A 20,149-nucleotide genomic window follows, 5' to 3' on the forward strand; every position below is an offset into this window, starting at 1 on the left:
ACTACATCGTTTCTTGATAAATGTAATAGGGTCTGCCTGACATGAGAGCATATTGGACAACCTTATGTCATCTGTGGGACTTGTGTTAAAGTAATAATAATGATTTCAAGATCGAGTTTTTGTTCACATGCTTTGTTCAGAAGAGCTGCAAGATTGTATTTATTGGTCCATCGCTTATTATTACAATTTCAACCTTGTTGACTGTGTACAGTATGTCATCTTTTCCCACCCCTGGTCTAAAAGTTTAAATGAGCAATCTATCGTAAAGTCATGGTACGTGTTGTGTGATCTGCATCTCCCATTATCTTTTCTTCTTAATGAATTCAAGTAAAGGAAATACAGACTTTCCAATAAACAAAAAGCATTTGCTCTGATATAACCTTCACACCTCTGTGCTTCTAGTGATTTCTAATATGGCCTTGAATCAAGATATTGACCCTTTGCTTCGGAGAAACTTCCAGAGAGGCCATAAAGACGACGCCGCCTTCACCATCGTCGTCAAGGTCATCGCCGTCGACAGAGCAGTGAATGCATGAGTGACTCGAGTACTACACTTAGGGCACGTGCAAGTGGAAGGCACGATCACGGCACCATAGTTCGCTGTCTCTTAAGGGTGGCGACTGGCTTGTAACATTTATCTGTAATGTAACATTCGCTGCGAGCATGTTACATTACATCACAACTGGTGTAGCGCATCGAATGCACGTTTTGAACGCTCGGCTCGACTGTCCTCGTGCGCGCTCCACTTCATTTCATTCAACATGTCTGACATGGAGGTTGTGTTATCTGCGTTCCTTTTAATACGCTACTGTTATTTAAAGAAGAGAATAAAACGCCTTTGGATAACAAACTTGTACAAAAACAGAAATGAAAACAGTGCTCCACATGTCGGACATGAACGCTCGTTACGACACCGCTAGACTGAGACAACACAATGGAGCTCCCGCGAGCGCGAGCGGCTCGCATCGAGCGGCTCCGTTAGCTGTCTTCACTTGTGTAATGCTCGATTTGTAACACGTTACATTACAGGCAAATATTACAAGTCAGTCGCCACCCTAAGGCGCGTCCACATTACTCGTGCTCGTGCGTCAGAAGCTTACTGCTGCCGGAAAATCAGGATCTGGAGCTGACGAAGTGGACGCCCAAATCGGTTTGCAGACAAAGCCTTCGCATTTCTTCACAACAGATATCATCTCCAGATTCTGATTTTCCGGCAGCAGTAAGCTTCTGACGCACGAGCACGAGTAATGTGGATGGTTGATCCGTGGTTCAAGCCGCAAGGCGAGCCGAGCTTACTGACACTTCAGACACTCCATGCAGATATTTCGGACCCTCGTCGTTGTTAGCAAACCGACCGCTGTGTTTGTGTGTTCTCGCAGTCATGGGATCAGATCTCAGCCCAGAGATCGACTATCCTGAGATTTCTCGTTGTTTTCTCCAGTCCCTCCAAGAAAACGCTAGGATAGTATCTTACAATTCCACAGTGTCTTTTTTCATATTGTAACATGGCGCCTCAAAGCCGGAAGTACGCAGTCAGAGAAGCACAACAGAGACGTCGGCTGCTGCACAACGGCTAGGTAAACATTGTTCACGCAGCAACGAATTACTGTGGCAACGGATACACAGAACAACAGAGGAACTGTAAGATATTGTGTTGTGTCTGCGATCCTCACTGGGTCATGAAAGGACACGTAATTGATTCTCAGGGATGGTGCAATCATACTGAGTAGAGAAGAATAGAATTTAGAGACCAGTTAGCGGCCTCCGTAGTCTAGAGGTAACGTTCCCACCTCATGACTCGTAGTACGCGGGTTCAAATACCCGGCGGAGGTCGTCGAATTTTTAAGGGCGGAAAAATTCAAGGACCAAGCCCTCCGGGAGGGACTTTAAGCCGTGGGTCCCGTGTCGTAGCTTTACGGCACGTAAAAGAACCTCATATCTCCAAAGGAGGTCACTGAGCCAAATTAACGGACGTTTCCCGCCCAACAGCAGTCTCTAATACCTCTGGTAGATGGGGGAAGCATTATAGATACCTCTCAGGTAGTAGAGCCGGTCTCGCTGGCTGGGCGGGACTGATGGTAAGCACCAGTACCGGTAGGATATAGAGACTGGTAGAAATCATAGAGGGAAGCACAATGGACCAATACAGGTCTAAGTGCATGGGGAAACCCACCCTCTCCAATAACTAAATGACTAACTAACTAACTAACTAACTAACTAACTAACTAACTAACTAGAGACCAGTTCAGGATCCAAACAACAGTGCGAAACGTCGTTAAGAAGGAGTTAAATATGCGAACTTTTATAATCAACTGTAATTGTAATACACACGTCCAATAAATCCAGTCATCAAATCTAGAACCCACAATTAATAGTCACGCCTGCACCTTATACGTGACAATTTGGTGTCAGGAAGCGTTTACGACCTTAAATTCATAACATTTTTTGTAAACTTTCATACTAAGTTATTAATGCCACTGCTTTCTCCCGTATTTCTTTCCAGTCCCGAACGTTACTGAATCGCAAATCAAGGCCGATGTTTAACGCCATCTCCCATTAATAATACGCATGGAGCAGACAGCAAAACTCCTTTGTATAATATACTACACTTCACACATCCACATCAAAATATTTTAAATCCTCACAAAATAGACACACGATACACTAACACAAAAGATTCCTCGTTCGCTCGTGACGTACCATATAATGTACATTCATGCAAAGTGTTAACGTTGGAGAATTCGTCGTTGTAATAATACAAACTGTGAAGTTTCAGAGAGAGAGATTTGCTTCTATCCGCGTGAATTCCCAGTGAGAATTAATTGTGGATTTGATGTCTTCCCCTTTCAAGCTGTCCGTCATACCCTTTGCAGTACACTTGGTTTCATTACAGTAATACTACAAAGAGATTATCATACACTGAAGTGCCTGAAGTCATGGGATAGGTACCTAGTATCGCGTAGGACCCCCTCTAGCCCAGCGAAGTGCAGCAACTCGACGTGGCATCGATTCCACAAGTGGACGGAAGACCTCTGGAGAGATGTTGAGCCATGCCGTCTGGATAGCCGCCCACAGCTCCCTGGTATTTGTAAGTGCAGGATTTTGGGTGCGAATGGACCTCTCCACCACGTCCCATAAATGCTCGATTGGGTTGATGTCGGGCGAAAGTGGTGGCCACACCATTCGTCGGAAATGCCTTCCACAAGGTATTCCCGGTACACATGTGACACCGTGGATCGAGGAATGTTGAATGACCGCACAACTTCGGAAATGGAATGTCCTATCCGCCTGGCACTCATTGTCATGCCCCGTTCAAGCTCCCATAATTTTCGTCTGCTTGTCATGAGCAGACTGGCAGGTGTTCAACCTGACTCACGAGTGAACACCTCACAACTGATACTGCTCTGGGCGGCATTCCCAAGCCATCAAGGGATGGTGGCGCCACTTAAAAATAAATTTACATATTGCTATCCCATAATTTTGGCACTTGAGTGTATAATATTTTATTATTTCATTTAAAATAAATTGGAACTTTAGTCGAGGCCTTGAACAAGCTTGCAGAAGAACAATATCATTTCCCGCAATCCTGCGCTAAACGCATTCAATATCTTTCGTGTCAACGTATTACCGAGAACTGTTCTCAGACCATGGACTTCTGTGATGCGCGCCATGTAGTATGGTAGATGGGTACTAACACTTCGGCTTATCATTGCTTTGGAGGAAGCAGATTCCTCCGAAATATTGGTGCCTATCTGCCAAGCTACACAGTGTCACATCCCAGAAGAATATTTACTATAGGGTGTATATCAAATATCACAAAAGAAATGCTCTACTGTTTAAAACGATAACATATCCTGAACCTACACTGACTAGTTGTTCCATCAAACGGCTCTTTCACCCATATCTGTAACACCACATTTATGCATGTTACGTACCACTACATATGCATGTTACGTACCACTACACGCTAGCGCGTGGTACGAGGTACTGCAGTTTGTGTAAGAGATGGCAGTGTTCAATTTCAGAGTGGTCTGCTATCTACAGGCACTGCTCAGAACTACTTAAAGCTGCTGCACCAAGTGATGAAGTGATGGAGCATGATTGAGTCGTGAGTGGGTTAAGTAGGTTAGTTGAGGGCGTTTGAGTCATAATGCTGTAGGCGTGTTATTGCCTGTTATTTATGTTTCTGTTAGTAAGAAATATAGAGCATTAGACAGGTGTTATTTGTATTTAAAATGTAATAAATATTCAACTGAAAGACGGGCTACTTTTTCGATTAGCAGAACGTTGTAAGGTGATAAGTACACATCCATTGAAACGGCAGTGCGGAAATGTGACAGTTACTGTGACTGTAAGTTGTAGAATTAAGATATGTATGTAATTTTATTTCAGGGGCCGAAACACCATTGCAACCAAATATGGAATTATGTCATACAGACAATCACTGTATTAAAATTTCAAATATTAAGAATGGAGAAACATTGTGTTACTCACTGCCACTCATTAAAGGTCGAATTTTAACTAGGAATGGAAATAAGTGCTTTAATTGCTCAACAGGCAAAATCATGCTTCATCACTATAATGACAGTGGTTCTTTAATGACAACAACAGAATGGCATGTTGCTAACTCTGAATTTAAATGTTTAGTAAGTCTCCTCTTGGGGAGAAATATTTTAGTCTTCAAATACTGCATCAGCCAGTTGAAGATGAAGCTAGAATACCAGCCAAGAAGGACAGTGCTTCGGGTAACACCTGTATACATTATTTGTCAGGAGCATGATGGACTGTTTCAGGCTCCAACAAATGTAGATAATACAGTCCCAAGTGCATGTGAACGCATTGCTCTGGGAGCGCGTCTCATTCAATCCCTTACTGCTGAGAAACTTTACGAATCCAAAGTGGGACGAAAAACTTTCCAGCTGGAGTATGACTTAAACAAATCAGGCCCTGAATGCATAGTCTTTCATAGTCATCTTCCAGTGGAAGAAGCTCGAAAAATGGATCCTACAGAATTATGGAAACATTTTGGTTGTGAACTGATGATTTCACCTCTTGGTAACAAGGATCGTAAATTTCTTGCCTTACTCTCATGCACACTTTACCATCTTCCAAAAAATAAAGAGTCACCAAAGACCCATGAAGATACCTTGTCTGCAGTGGAAGCTCATGTTGCCCTTGGTGGTGGAGGACTTGCTTTGTTTGGTTCTGCTTGCCTTCACACTTGGCCACGTCATGTGGATGAAATAATACCGAGATTCCTCGACATAACCAGAGTGGATACAAGATATTTCATGGATGACAGTGGTTACAGGTGATGTAAATTTTTCTGTTATTATTACATTGTAAAAAATGCTGATTTCTGGAACAAAATAATGTGTTAGTCCTACACTAGTAATGACTCTACAAACTCTTCCCCTCACCTCTCTATTGAATTCCCATGTGGCTCACTCTTCCTCCCTTCCTGTTCTTGTATAGCTGGGTGTTTTCGACTGGTGAATCAGTCTGCAGCCACCTGCCCATGCTGCTTCCTCGCTCACAGATTTTTCAACCCTGTAAATGGAGGCGATACATTCCTCAGAAATGTCAGTTTACACAAGATCTACACAGTGCCACATCCCAGAAGATGGAATTCTTCATAGTCACCAATGTGAAAACCTCAAAACTTACATAGTTTTTTGTCATAGGCATAGTCAATGAAAACTGCCTACTTCATTCTTATCCATACTGAAGGATAGTCACTTAGTTTGTTTCCGTAGTTGTGCCATTCATGGAAAGATACTGTCTAAAATACTTTATAGTAAATTTTTTTATGTTCCTTCTGTTTCTTACTTTGATATTAAGTGATTCAGTGTCTCAGTTCACTGAAGCATGTTAATCCAGATGAAGTGTGATATTAACTCAGTAAATATTTATTAGAGTGAAAAATGTTTCAAACAGATTTGTAGAGAACTATGCCAGTATACTTTTTTCATAAGTCTTACATTTTTTCAAAATAATTTTTTATGCTGCATCATCTCCTAGTTCAAGAATCAAGAGGTGAGAGGGGGAAAAATATTCTAGAATTGTTACCCTATATATAAATTTTCTAACTTGTCATTACATATATCACAGAGGTAAAGTAAAGCTGTCCATTGCTTAAGCACAACATTTTGAAGTCCACCTTAGTGCTAGATGAACTGAACAATCGGTTTGATGCTCTGAATGCTTTATCCATGGAGGAGGAACAAAACAGTTGTGGGAACATCCCACATTATCACGCATTTCTGCAACGCTCGCTCTTCACATCGCTTTTCACCATCACGCGCGCTAACCAATCTGATTGTTTCAAACGTTCATATTTATACTGGGATCGCTCCTGGCCCGCATCTACATCATTACGCGCGCTAGCCAATCAATTCTTCCTCCTCACTTTCGAGTTTGGCTCCGCCCCACCGACCAGCGTATAAAAAAGGAGCGACTCCAGAGCCAAGTTATTCAGTTCATCGATTCAGTTCAGTTCAGTTCAATGCAGCTCATCATCAGCCTACGAGCTAGCCACATCAAGCAACTCCAGCCAGCAGGCTTCGTCGCCAGCGCTCGGTCTTCGGAGACATCGGCAGGCTGCGCCGGGCACGACTGCCTCGGCTCTCCGGCGCTCTCACACCCGACTCACTGGGGCACCGCGCCTGGACTCGCCGGTGGTCGTGTTACGGTCCGACCCACTGGGCTTCTGGCGTAGCCACTGCCTCATGGCTCCTACGACCGCGCTCAACGACTAGCCTTTCACCACCAGCAGCAACCTCCGCCATTTGCCGCACTGCGATCAAGCAACCTCCAACTCACTCTGCCGCACGGCAACCAAGCAACCTCCAGCCACGGCCGCACTGCGGCCAGGCCACTCGCCTTTCACTAGCCTTTCTCCTTACCGGCGCGCGCCGCGCTACCTCACTGGTCAAACATCTCGGGCCAACAAACTGTTCTGAAGAAGTGGGTTGTCATAGGAGTAATGACAAGACTACACACGTTGACAAGAGCCCCACACAGTATTCACTGATTCAAGTCTTAGCCTGGGATTGGGTATGGTTTTCCACATTTTATCAAATGAATGCAATGATAATACCTTAGAATTAGTTTCAGCTGCTTTCTCCACATACCTCCCAGTTCTTCAATTACAGTTATTCTATCATATATTACTGAACATTATAATATTATTTTGTATAGACTCATTGCTAGGTAAAGACCACGAAACAAACATATTGGACAACAGCTGTTGCTATGCAGTGGCATGGTAAACATGCTTCTATAACAACAGAGTTACTGTTGAAAATGCAGTTTTCTACTCGGTCTGTGCAAAGGGATTATAAAGGAAGACAATTTAGACAATCCAGTTAGAGTCATAGGAGGCAACAAAAAGGAATCTCGAATCTGAGACAGTGAAATATGGTCATGAGTCCCACAGGACATGAACCCGAGAATGACTGCACTGGCAAGGACCAGCAACAATTGTAAACAGAAGACTCATCCTCTCGTCAGACAGAGCGCCCCACATCAACAAACACGCATCTGTCTGACAGTAACAAAAATCTGGTTTTAAGCCCCAGGTAGGTGCTTTATTCCAAGACAGACTGGCCGACTGACCATCGGTAATAATATAAGACCCAAACTCATATTCAACCTAGTTAGTAGGCAGTTGAAAGGCAGCCTGTGAAGAGAAGACTAGGAAGTTGGTGAGAAATGGCTGCCAGCATGGGAGTTAGTCGGTTGAGAATTGAACTTTGCACGGGAGGCTGTGAAGATAGGACCCGAGTGCAGGTAGCTGAAGAATCTGCACCCATAAAGCCATTGCTAGTGTATGGCTGATGAAGACATAGCAGGCTGAAGAAAGGCTTAGCGGGTGCTGTGGTGCTATGCAAATTGTGGAGATTAGTCATAGCACTGTAATTACTTGTACTTTAAAGTCATGTGTATAAGTGGTCAGTAATTCCATTCACCAATCCTTGCCCTGTCATAGTCACACACACCCTAAATCATGACAGTACAAAATGTTGTTACATTGTCATAGTATAAGTAAATAACCAACCATCAAAAAATAGTTAAGTGAATTACATAGTCTTGCTTGAAAAAGGACTTATCATTACACTATGCTTTACTTCTGCAGGGGAACATATGGTGGATGTTTTGCTACTACCTTAGGTGCTGTTTGTCATGAATTGGGACATACATTTGATTTGGGTCATACGCCAGATGGCATCATGGGACGTGGTTTTGATAATGTGGATTTGGTATTTACTGTTCAGTCCTGTGAAGATAACGAAGGGAATAACTACAATAGAAATCGATATATTTCAAGTCCAGTTTGCAAAGAACTAGCACAGCATTCTGCAGTATCCTTTACAAAGGTCCTTAATGTTTCATATACAGTGCCACCACGTCTAAAAAGGCCACAGAATGAAGCTCAGGGAAATATTACAAATATCTCTGAAACTTCAGAGATTAGTGACCTGTGTGAATCAATCCAAAACAGTGTACAAGTAAATAATGGTAATGTCAAACATCCAGAGAGGCTAAATAATCCTCAAACTCCAGCCATGTTTAAAATGGAAAGAGACTCTGCACATTGGTCCAAAAACTGTGGAGCATTCTTGAGTTTTCATAGGTAAGTACCTTAACATACATGCTCAAGTTAATAATTGTACTAATTGTGAGCTTTATATGGGCAGAGTGAATGGTAAAAGACATACTCTCCAGGTCTTGATTCCTTGCCATTTTCCAGTTAGTCATATTCTTTTGGCCATTTAAGTATGGTTCCAAGGCCGTGTATTGAGGCCGCACCATAGCTCAAGCGGATTCCCAACGCGGCAGCCTGGTTTCGATAGCAGGTCTGGTCAAGTGGGATTTGTGATGGACAAAGTGGCACTGGGGCAGGTTTTCTCGAAGTACTTCGGTTTCCCCTGCCAATCTTCATTCCACCAATTGCTCCACAATCACCCTCACCTATCATCTGGGGCTGATACAATAGGCCAGAAGTGGCCACAGTACAAAGGACTTAGTCCTACCCCACTAGCACTAAAAAAAGGCCATGTATTCATAGCATGTCTTATAAAATAAGACCAAAGCATTAAGTACAGTCAATCAAACACAACGATTGAAATATAATTTCACATAGGACTAAGTGAGACATAAGAATTTTCATGTGTGCCATATGTAAAATACACTGTTCTGCTATATGAATCAATTCCCATTATTAATTTGAAACTCATTTTCAGTTGCCTCAAAACATGCAGCTAGAAATTGAGAAAATATGAAAGCAAATGATGTGCTGAAATAAAGGTACAGATAACATTGTCACCACTGGACAAGAGAAATGTAATTACAGAACTATGTTTTACTTTAACAGTCACCAGAGTACAGATATTTTCAGGATTACTGAGTGTCTGGATTTTTCCCATTGTTCTGTATTCTAAAGAAGACAGTACTTCAGAAACTGGCTGTGTTTGCATCCTTAGATGAAAGAGTGGGCGTCACCTACTCTGTTGGGTCTGTTAGTAAGAGACAACTTCAGTCACCAGAAAACCTATGTCAGTATAACTGTAACTGTGTATGCACCTGAGATCAGGTTTTTATCACCTGTTAAGTCATACTTAGAGGGGGAACAGATTATTAAGTTACATTTTATTTTAAATTACATTATATTTTAAATTTTATGAATATTGCAAAAGAAAGTAAGTAATATTTTACTATTGAAGTTATTGCTGAAAACAGAGTGAACAAACCTTGTTCAATTTTAAATATGTCTCCTTCTCTCTCTGTATTTATTTTCCATCTGTGTAACAGACTTTGGAAATATTTTACAAACTTCTCTTTAGTGTTGTATTTTCCATGGGGTAAACTGCTGTTTCCATTGCATTTCTTGATTGCTACTGGAAGTCCCTTGAAGTTGATATTTCATCCTTAGGGATGACCAGAAGTCAGATGAATAAGGTGGGTATGGTAGAATATCAACTTCTCCTTCAGTTTCTGTGAACAGTAAAATGAATAGCTGAAAGGTAGGCTTCAAAACATTACCATTTCCAGCAGGCTGTATACTTTATTTATTTATTTATTTATTCTATAAATTCAAAACATCCTTTTTGGCCAAGCCTGGGATGTAGAACAAGTCACTATTAAATCAAAACATACACAAGAACAGTTCATAAAATAGAACTCAGTCACATACAGAACAGTCATAAAACGAAATTATACATACTGATAATCAAACCACAAAAAAGTGGAGATTGTTCAAGTTGTAATCGATTGAATTACAACCCGTAAAAGCTCACACAACACAACCATAACATATCCATTTCACAAAATTTCAATAGTAAGGTATACTAAAAGTTCAATTAACGAATACAAATATAAAATGATAATTACATATACCTTATGAGATAAAATAACCGAAGATGGCATTATAGATATTTCGGTCCTAGTAGGGTTACTTATTAATACAGGCAATCAGCTGAGCTACTACTACAACTGACAGTCAGACTGAGACCTAAACTGGGAACGTATGGATAAATTGTCTGTCAGACTCTAGTGGGAAAACTTAACTTTGTCTTAATAGACAAGGACTATTTGCTGACTTAATTCAAATTCATTCTTTATCTTGCACATTAAGAATTTAAAAAGTGTTGTTTTTAGCAAACCACTTGGTCTAGTAGTAACACTACACTCTTATTGAGTTGGCATGTGGTTTGACCATCCAAGGATACTTAAATTGCTTTTCCTGAAGTTAAAAGTTATCATAAATACACAGTTTACAGAATAGGTGAGTTTACCTATGCATGCTGTGCTCAGCTTTTGCTGTATGTTACTCATTTCTTAATATTATAATGTACTAAAGAATTTAAAATTGAAATGATAATCAGAAGTTTTAAATTACACTCCTGAACACCATGCTGGTTCATTTTGTATATCTGTTTCCATAAAATGTTATGAGTATGTTCTGGTAACTTGATGTGAGACAGAATCTCTTATTTAAAGATTTATTGTATTACTAATTTCAGGTGGTTTAATGATGAAAATGTGACACAGAAAGCATCAGCAGCCATAAGTTATGATGAAAACCAGTAAGTAAATTATATAAGTACCGTGAACTATGTGACAAGTAAGGGGTAAGTCTTTATGAATGATGCAAAATACATTTTTTTTTCATTAATTTCATATATACTAGTATTTTACGACTTATTGAACTGAATTGTTATATAATGAGCACTGGAATTAATTTATTCTTATGAATTGAATGTATTAAAATTTTGTGCTCATATCTTGACCCTAATACATTTTCAACTTCATAAACCAGATTCAAAGCTCCTTGGAGTTAGTAATGCCAAATGAAGGGAAACAGTTTACATAACATTGGTAAAGGATTGGTGCAGGCCAATAAATACTTATCAGAATATATCCTCATACTGTAATTCCCAAACATAATAATAATAATAATCATCCAAATGAACCAACCAAAAAGCTAAGTCAAATGCGCAATCTGTATTAAACTGTGTATCAATAATGATTCTTTTACAGTCACTGAAGGTGGATGACTCATTCTGGGGCTTTTACCCATATTATTTTTCTCAGTTCTGTGAAGCATAGAACAGAACATAACCCTCTGAAAATCAGAAAATCCCACAGTTTATAATATTACTATCATCTGTCTCTGTCAGGAATGTAATTATAGAAACAGGATTGGCTGAACTTGTGGTCTGTGGATGGGTTTTAGCATCAGCAGTCTTCAGTTTTTTGGATTTGTTGCCATTGAGTGTTACAGAAATCCTATTTTTGGAAGAAATTGTTGGTTCTACATTAAACATTCAGTACACCTATACTAGCAAATTCTGAGATTTTTTCATATATTTTTATAGGCTTTCACTGAATGAAAGTGAAGGAATATGGAAGGGCTAAGGTTATTTGTAGAAATATATATGCTTACTACTCCATCTATCAGGAATGTAAATCACTTTAACATTTTGTTACAGCTGAGAGTAACTGTATAGCATTATGTGTACCAATTTTAAAAGCATGTTTTAATTGGAAACTTAATTGGAAAAGGTTTATAAAATCAGAATGATCCATTTTCATCATACATTCACACTATGAGTTATTCTAATACTGGATTTTCAAGGGAGGTTCTTACCATTGTTGACCAGTTCACAGTGACCAGTGCACCACTGGCTGCGAGGCTATATAAATTTTGCTGATGAATCAGTATGCCTGATGGGCAATAGCGTTTGGAATTAATAGAAGTTATTAACTTTGTGGACCGCTTGATGGCATTATGTTCCCTTGTGGGCAATGCAGTTCATGTGAAGGAATTTGTTTATGATTTGTCAGCAGTGGGCAGAAGTTATCAATTCCATTAGCAGTTTGCCCTCAGTTTCAGTTAGTGAGCAGTGTGTTCCATCATGGCGCAGTATCCTTTAGAGCAATGTGTATTTCTTTATGACACCTACATGAAATATGGATGCGCTAGAATGTGTTGGGGAAAATTTCAACGTAAATGTCAAGATGAAAGAGTTCCCAGCAGAAACACAATTCACAATTTTGTGAATAAACGTAAATAACAGGACTCATACAAGAAGCAAAAACACAAGTACCAAGTGCTTACTGTGGAAAAGTTAGGTGACATAGGAGGCAGACTTGAACATACACCTATAAAATGACTGAAACGTCTAGCTCGAGAGATTGGAGTGCTGAATTCTAGTACAAGAAGGGCAACACAATTGCTCAAGCTTAGACCCTATAAAATGACAGTAATCCATACCTTACAGCTGTGCAATCCAGCAAGCAGGGTTCATTTTTGCATTTGGTTTCCTCAATCTTTTGTCGAAGGTGAGATCAATCTGCAGTTGACATTGTTTTCTGATGAAGCATGGTTTCATTTCCATGGGTACATATACATGCAAAATAATTGCTACTGGAGTTCACAGAATTCACATCTAACCCATGAAGCCCTGCCCCATCCAGTAAAAGTTGGTGTCTGGTGTGCTGTAAGTGCAAGAAGGATTGTTGTACCTGTTTTTTTTTTAATGAAACAATTAATTACGAAATATATGTACAGGTCATTCTGCTGGTTTCAGCAAGACTCATCTACTGCCCACATTGCACGTATGTCAATTCTGGCGTCAGGTGTCTTTGGGGACAGAATTATCAGCAGTGGTATTTGGCCAGCATGTTTATCCAATCTTAACACTTGCGATTTTTTCTTCTGGTGTTTGAAGGACAAAGTTTACAACAGTATCCCCTGTTATATTTGTATTTGTAGGAAAATTGCAAATAATCCTGCAGAACAGCTTCAAAGGGTAAATCAGGACCTATCCCGCTGATCAAGTAATGTCTCCATATAGGACAGCATTTTCAGTACCTCCTATGATTCTTGAATTGTAACTCCTTATTGGCCAACAGGCATATTGACTCATCGGCAAAATTTGTATGAGCCTCTCAGCTGGCAGTGCACCGTGAAGCACAGAGCCATGAACCGGTCAACAGAGATGAGGTCCCCCTTATATAATGCATTTTTTAATGTGAACTCTTATTTTCTCTCTGAAGAGTATATTGTTATTTTGTGCATGTACTTTTAGGAATGTGGTATCATCTTCACTTGGTGTTCGGGTGGTAGAAGTACGGGATGAGAATGAATTGGTTCTCTCATCCTGGCAATTCTTGGAATCAGATGGTGTTGAAGAATTTGCATTACCTCCAGATGTTTTGTTAGAACGATCACTTATTCTGATGGCAGAAGACTCAGCTGGGAACATACTCAGATATAGTCTTTAATATTTTTTATTTGTAGTTTATATGAAGTGACAGCTTTACTTACTTTCCCTTGGAGTAAATTATAAATTATATTGTATTCCAAATGTTTATTGGATTCATAAACAGATATATCATTAGAAGGTATTACCTCAGAGGGGCATGCGGTAGCATGGTTGGTTGAGGCATTATGCTACAAGCTGGAAGGTTGCATGTTCGAGTCTGAATAAGGTGGATTTTTCAATTTACCTAATCCTTCCAGCCGCGTTATGGCCCTGGGGTCGACTCAGACACTAACAGAAATGAGTACCAGGAATCTTCCTGGGGGGTAAAGAGCGGCCAGTGCATAAGGCTGACAACCTTACCGCCATCTGTGAGCCGATTGTCTAGAGAAAATGTGGGAACCTCAATGTTTCACAACCTGTGGCCCTTCATGACCTGTTACAGGAATAGCTTTACATTTACTTCAGAAGTATCAGAGTACGCAGACATGCCAGTCATGGGAATATAATTTCCTGATTCTGGTGCAGTCCAGACAGCACTTCTGGGTTCTGGGCTTCCAGAGAAAAAATAATGCAAAGAATTTATTTATATAACAGTGGTAACTGGAAGGAATAATTCCTCACATTTTCTATATTTATTTGGATGAGATACAATATATGTGTACAATACAGTTTCCTATATATTTATTTAATACTATATGTATGCATGTAATGGAAGCATTTTAGCGGCCTCCGTAGTCTAGAGGTAATGTTCCCACCTCATGACTCGTAGTACGCGGGTTCAAATACCCAGCGGAGGTCGTCGAAATTTTAAGGGCGGAAAAATTCAGGGAACAAGTCCTCTGGGAGGGACTTTAAACCGTGGGTCCTGTGTCGTAGCTTTATGGCACGTAAAAGAACCTCATATCTCCAAAGGTCACTGAGTCAAATTGCGGACGTTTCCCGCCCAACAGCAGTCTCTAATACCTCTGGTAGATGGGGGAAGCATTATAGATACCTCTCAGCCAGTAGAGCCGGTCTCGCTGGCTGGGCGGGACTGATGGTAAGTACCAATACCAGTAGGATATAGAGACTGGTAGAAATCATAGAGGGAAGCACAATGGACCAGTACAGGTCTAAGTGCATGGGGAAACCTACCCTCTCCAAATAACTAACTAACTAACTAACTAACTAATGGAAGCATTTAAGTGATCAGTGTTATCCTTTACTCAAGACAGGCTTAATAACTATTGCATATGTGCTTCCAGTTCAGTCAGTGAATATCGCAGAAAGTAGAATCGATGAAGACAGGTTTTGACATATGCAGTAATACTGTGGCATAATCATCACTATTTAAATGTAAAAGCTAACTCAGTAACATCTGAAAGAATAAAGGCTTGTGAGATTAAATAAAAAATCTTAAGACAATTTTTTGAAGACTGATATACTGATAAGAAAAGGTGCCCAGGCACAGGACACATTGTGAAATGGGAAAGTTGTGAAATATGGTGTGAGGATGCAGATTGGATTCATTCATTTATTTATAGTTCCAAATAATCCATAGAGGCATCTGCCTCAGATATAGAACAAGTCAATAATGCAATATAACATATAAATATACATACATAATCAGATAGTCATCATCGTCAAAATTTAAATACTTAATACAACAAAACTACTGTACAGCAATACATTTCATATATCAAAATAACATATAAAATTACATACACGATTCAAAGACCACCAAGATCCTTAATATAGTAATATAAAATCTATTTTCTTAATATATAATACACTGTATCACAACAGTAATAGCACCCTTTTCCTGAGTATTCATTCCACAGTCCATTGCATTCTAGCAATAGGCAACAGTGTTTATTTAAATATACATTTTATTCATTCATTCATTTATTACAGTCAAAAAATCCACAAAGGGGTCTGCCTCAAATATAGAAGAAGTCAGCAACGCAATATAACACATAAATACACATTCACAATGAGATAGTCATCATCATCAAAACTTGAAATACAATACAACAAAACCACTGTACAACAATACATTCCATATATCAAAATAACACTTAAAATCACATACATGACCAAAAGACCACCAAGACTCTTAATATAGTAATACAAAATCTATTTTCTTAACATATAATACACCTATATCACAGCAGTGATAGCACCTTTTTCCTGAGTATTTTATTCCATATTCTGTTGCATCCTAACAATAGGCAACAGTGTTTACTAAATATACATGAGGGATCAATCTTTATTCCCGCAGTAGTATTCTTCAACAGTATAAAAAGAACTGGTGATAAGAAACTTCTTTAACGCCACTTTAAATCCAGGAATGTCATAAGATAATTGTTTAAGCTCTGGAGGGAGGTGGTTATAAAGTTTGATACCAGAATACCATCCACCTTTCTGAAATATTGTTAAGTTTACCACCGGAAGATGCAAGTCATGATTAAATCTGGTATTACGTGTGTGGACATCAGAGTTTGTTATATAGCAATCTCTATTCTTGACAACCAGCATAAGTAGAGAAAATATATATTGGGACTGAAGTGACAGTATATGTAACTCCTTAAATAAATTACGGCACGAATCCACATTACGAGAATTCATGTGTCTTTTTGACGAGCTGGATGACTCTAAGAAAAGACTCCAGGTGGAGTTACTTTTCATTCAAAGCTCTGCTCAATTTATGTGAACCTTAATATATTTTTTGTAAAGAAGAGATGATTGGCTCAGGAAGCATTCATACAACTGGTGAATTTAAGAATTTTGTTCCTTGGATGAAAATTCATATATGCTTTGAACTGCAGAATTGCACTGAAAATATTTTGTTTTCAGCAAGTGGGTCCAGTGATGAGTCTTCCTGAGCTTCCATATTTATGCCATTTCATTCAAGTAAAGGAACCCTGTTCTGATATTAGAGCACCCCAAAGATAGAGACCACAATTTTCTGTAGAAGGATGAACAGAATAGTGAGACTAGATACAGAAGAACTTACCCTCTTAATTTCAACGTAAATGTCATGATGAAAGAGTTCCCAGCAGACACACAATTCACAATTTTGTGAATAAACTTATATCAACAGGACTCAGACAAGAAACAAAAATGTAAGCGCCAAGTGTCTACTCAGGAAACGTTAGATGACATAGGAGCCAAACTTGAACATACACTTAGAAAATGACTGAATTGTCTAGCTCAAGAGATTGGAGTGCCAAAGTCTAGTGCAAGAAGGGCAACAATTTCTCAAGCTTAGACCCTATAAAACAACAGTAATCCAAGCCTTGCAGCCACCTGATCCAACTAGCAGGGTTCATTTTTGCAGTTGTTTTCTACGGTCTCGTCAAAGGTGAGATCGATCTGCAGTTGACAGGGACAGCATTTTCAACACCTCCTGTGATATGTGAATTGTAACTACTTCTTTCTGAAAGTTATTGGCCAACAGGCATATTGATTCACTGGCAAAATTCACGTGCACCTCACGGTCTGCTGTGCACTGGTTGCTGTGGAGTGTAGAGCCATGATGAACCAGTCAACAAAGATAAGAGCCTCCCTGTATAACAGAAGCATAGTTATTCTCCACATTTCCAGATGTAAGCTCTGGGAGAAGTGAAGGCTCAGAAAATTTTGCTTGCAGATGTAATCTGAATCAAAACATAGTATCCTCTGAACAAGGGTTTGATCCCTTATGAGATCACCAGGTCCCCTGTGTTAAGACTGAAAATAAATTTGAATTTACCTGAATGAGAAGTAAATTTAATTTACTTCTCACTTTAGTTGCTAGGCCAAAAATAAACACCCCTTATCTATCCCTGAATTTTAGTTTTTTTTTTCAGTTTCATTCACCTTGGTGTCAGATATTTTGTCACTTTTAAAAATCAAGTTCAGAAAAAAAAATAAGGAAAATGTGAAAGACCCCTTCAAGTCTCTGACACTCCAGTCGTCATAACCCATGGTGTCAGTTTTTACTGTCAGCTTCACTTCTTAGCATGAAACTGTAATCAGAGGATGAAACTACAAAACACATACATACAGCAATTTTACTTTCTATCATGCAGTGGAACAATTAAATTATAAAACTATTAATAGTTCATCTGTTAATGTTAATACTGTATCACCATTGAAATTTTGTACACTGGAAGTTTGTTGACCACTGCGATGTACACTCTTCACTGTAAGCTCATTTCTGACATACACAAATGCTTCCTGTTCACTCTCATAGGTCAGATACCAAAGCACTACCATTTGCTTACATGTGGAGTAAGAGAAAAAACATTTCAGATACATAACTTTGCTTTGACGTTCTGCAAGAAAGACACTTCTGTACAAGCAAAATGATTTTGTCATATGTTTATCACTGCCAAATATAAACAATGGTTTAATAATTACATTTCATAGAAATGATGTGCTACCATGGAGAAGAAGCCACTATCTGTTGTTTCAGTGGAGATACTGTGTTAGAGAAATGGGCAGGTGACAGGGTGCTATAAATCATGTCAAAGAGGAAGGAAAAATATGGGAGCTGAATGGTCAGACTGATTGCATGGTAGACCAAGTAACTGTGAATATTCTTGAGGAAACTACTGGCAGTAAACCTCCTTTTGATTCTGTTTAGAAAGCATGAGTGACTGAAATGTTAATACCAGAAGTAAATAGGTAGTTGTATTCAAGATTTGAGAATATCATGGTGGTGAAGATTATGGTCCAGGTTACTAATACATGTACTTATACTCTGTGGGTGGGTACCAACATTTTAGGAACATATGGCCTTCGTCTTCAACCACAAAAGTGGAGAGGGTATATTCCTCTTAAACAGTGGTCTCCCCTATCAGGAAGATGGAGGGAGTACATTCCTCTGAAACATTTGCAGTCACCTACCGGACTACAAGGCATAACCCAGAAAACCACAGTATGAATAATGTTATGTTGCTTTAACGCTGTGATACATGGCTCTCAGCTCAAACCTGGAAAATCTTCCTGATAATCAGAGATAGATTTATGCTCTGGTAATCTCACATTTACTCCAAAACTGGCTGTACTCCTGTTTGCAAGAAAGAACCAGTGAGATAGGGAACCAATCAATGAAATATTATGTGGAAAAAGATAAAATATACTTATTTATGTCAGTATTAAACTGTCAGTGAACAGACTGGTGTTCATTTATTGGACCTAAACATGCATACTCACATCATAAAGAGCACAAAAGCTTTGTTGGATGCTAGTAAGCTAGTAGCTAATAGATTCTTAAAAAATGTACAAAGTTGAAACTTCGGAATGATGGTAAATTAAAACTGCATTCAAAAAGACATGAACAGTAGCTTAAATTACAGGAATGCTTGCTATCACTCTGTTCGAACCTTTTGTCTCCCTGTCTCCCATCTACAAATGTAAAGATGTAAAGATACAAAACCATAGTTTTAACTGTAATTTTCAACAGGCATGAAATTCCATCTTACACACTGCAGAAAGAACATTGATCAAGGGTATCTCAGAACAGAGTATTGAGGAAAATTTGTGAACCTAAGAGGGACAAGTGATAAGAGATATCAGAATATTGCATAATGAGGAGCTTCACAATTTTTATTACGCTGCATCAGACATTAGGATCATCAAATCAAGGAAGACAAAATGAGTTGGGCATGTATCTTGCATGGCACAGACCATAAATGTGTACGAAATGTTGGTTGGAAAATCTGCTATTAGAACAGTTAATCCAAGGGATGGTGTAGGGTCAGAATGCTGTGTTCATTTTAGCAGATGGGGAATCTTTCCCTTACACTTCTCCAGCAAAGATGTGCCAGTATTGTTTGGATGAGCTATGTTGCCAGATCATGCTCATGTAGTAAGGTTTTACTGTGCACTGCAAAATGCCTGCTGTCTTCTCATTGCTAATTGTATAATTCATGGTGGATCATAACTTTCAAGCGGACAAGGCACTTTTGTGTGCCTTCCTATATTCATTATTGTCATATTACTGTATTGTTTTATCTGCCATCTCCTTTTGCAGAAACACGAAACACCCGGCTGTTTTCTCCTCATAGATAAATCAAGAACATATCCTTCTCCATTTCTAACAACTTTATTCAACATGTTAATATGGCATCTTTATTATCAGCCACTCTTACCACGTTTAGATCGGTAACAGGGCTAACCGTGTGAACTGCAACATGATATCCTGTAGAAGAGGCAGAGGAGGGTCACTCTGTAGGGGCAGGAATAAATTAAGCCCCTAAAAGGTGAGGTGGAAGTGAAATTTGCACTTGCAGTTAACATATTTCACGATATTTTATGTCCACTGGCCTTGCTGCATCATTGGTAAATTATATCACATACATAAAAGAACTTCAAACATAGCAACCATAGTGACAAGTGACAATTACCTC

At 39.3% G+C, this 20,149-nt stretch overlaps 1 protein-coding gene across 1 annotated transcript in view; it reads left to right on the top strand.

Moving 5' to 3' along the window:
- LOC111869189 (putative zinc metalloproteinase C607.06c) overlaps positions 1 to 13,998 on the top strand; it is a 29,892-nt gene extending 15,894 nt beyond the window's left edge. Inside the window, exons 2-5 of the mRNA XM_033753315.1 lie at positions 4,393 to 5,311; positions 8,138 to 8,635; positions 11,025 to 11,087; positions 13,596 to 13,998. Coding sequence (XP_033609206.1) covers positions 4,419 to 5,311; positions 8,138 to 8,635; positions 11,025 to 11,087; positions 13,596 to 13,791 — 1,650 coding nt within the window. The 5' untranslated portion in view covers positions 4,393 to 4,418 and the 3' untranslated portion in view covers positions 13,792 to 13,998. The remainder of the gene's footprint in view (positions 1 to 4,392; positions 5,312 to 8,137; positions 8,636 to 11,024; positions 11,088 to 13,595) is intronic.
- Positions 13,999 to 20,149: the final 6,151 nt, after the last annotated feature.

The sequence above is a fragment of the Cryptotermes secundus genome, unplaced genomic scaffold (assembly GCF_002891405.2).
Source record: "Cryptotermes secundus unplaced genomic scaffold, Csec_1.0 scaffold1482, whole genome shotgun sequence".
Taxonomy (NCBI): domain Eukaryota; kingdom Metazoa; phylum Arthropoda; class Insecta; order Blattodea; family Kalotermitidae; genus Cryptotermes; species Cryptotermes secundus.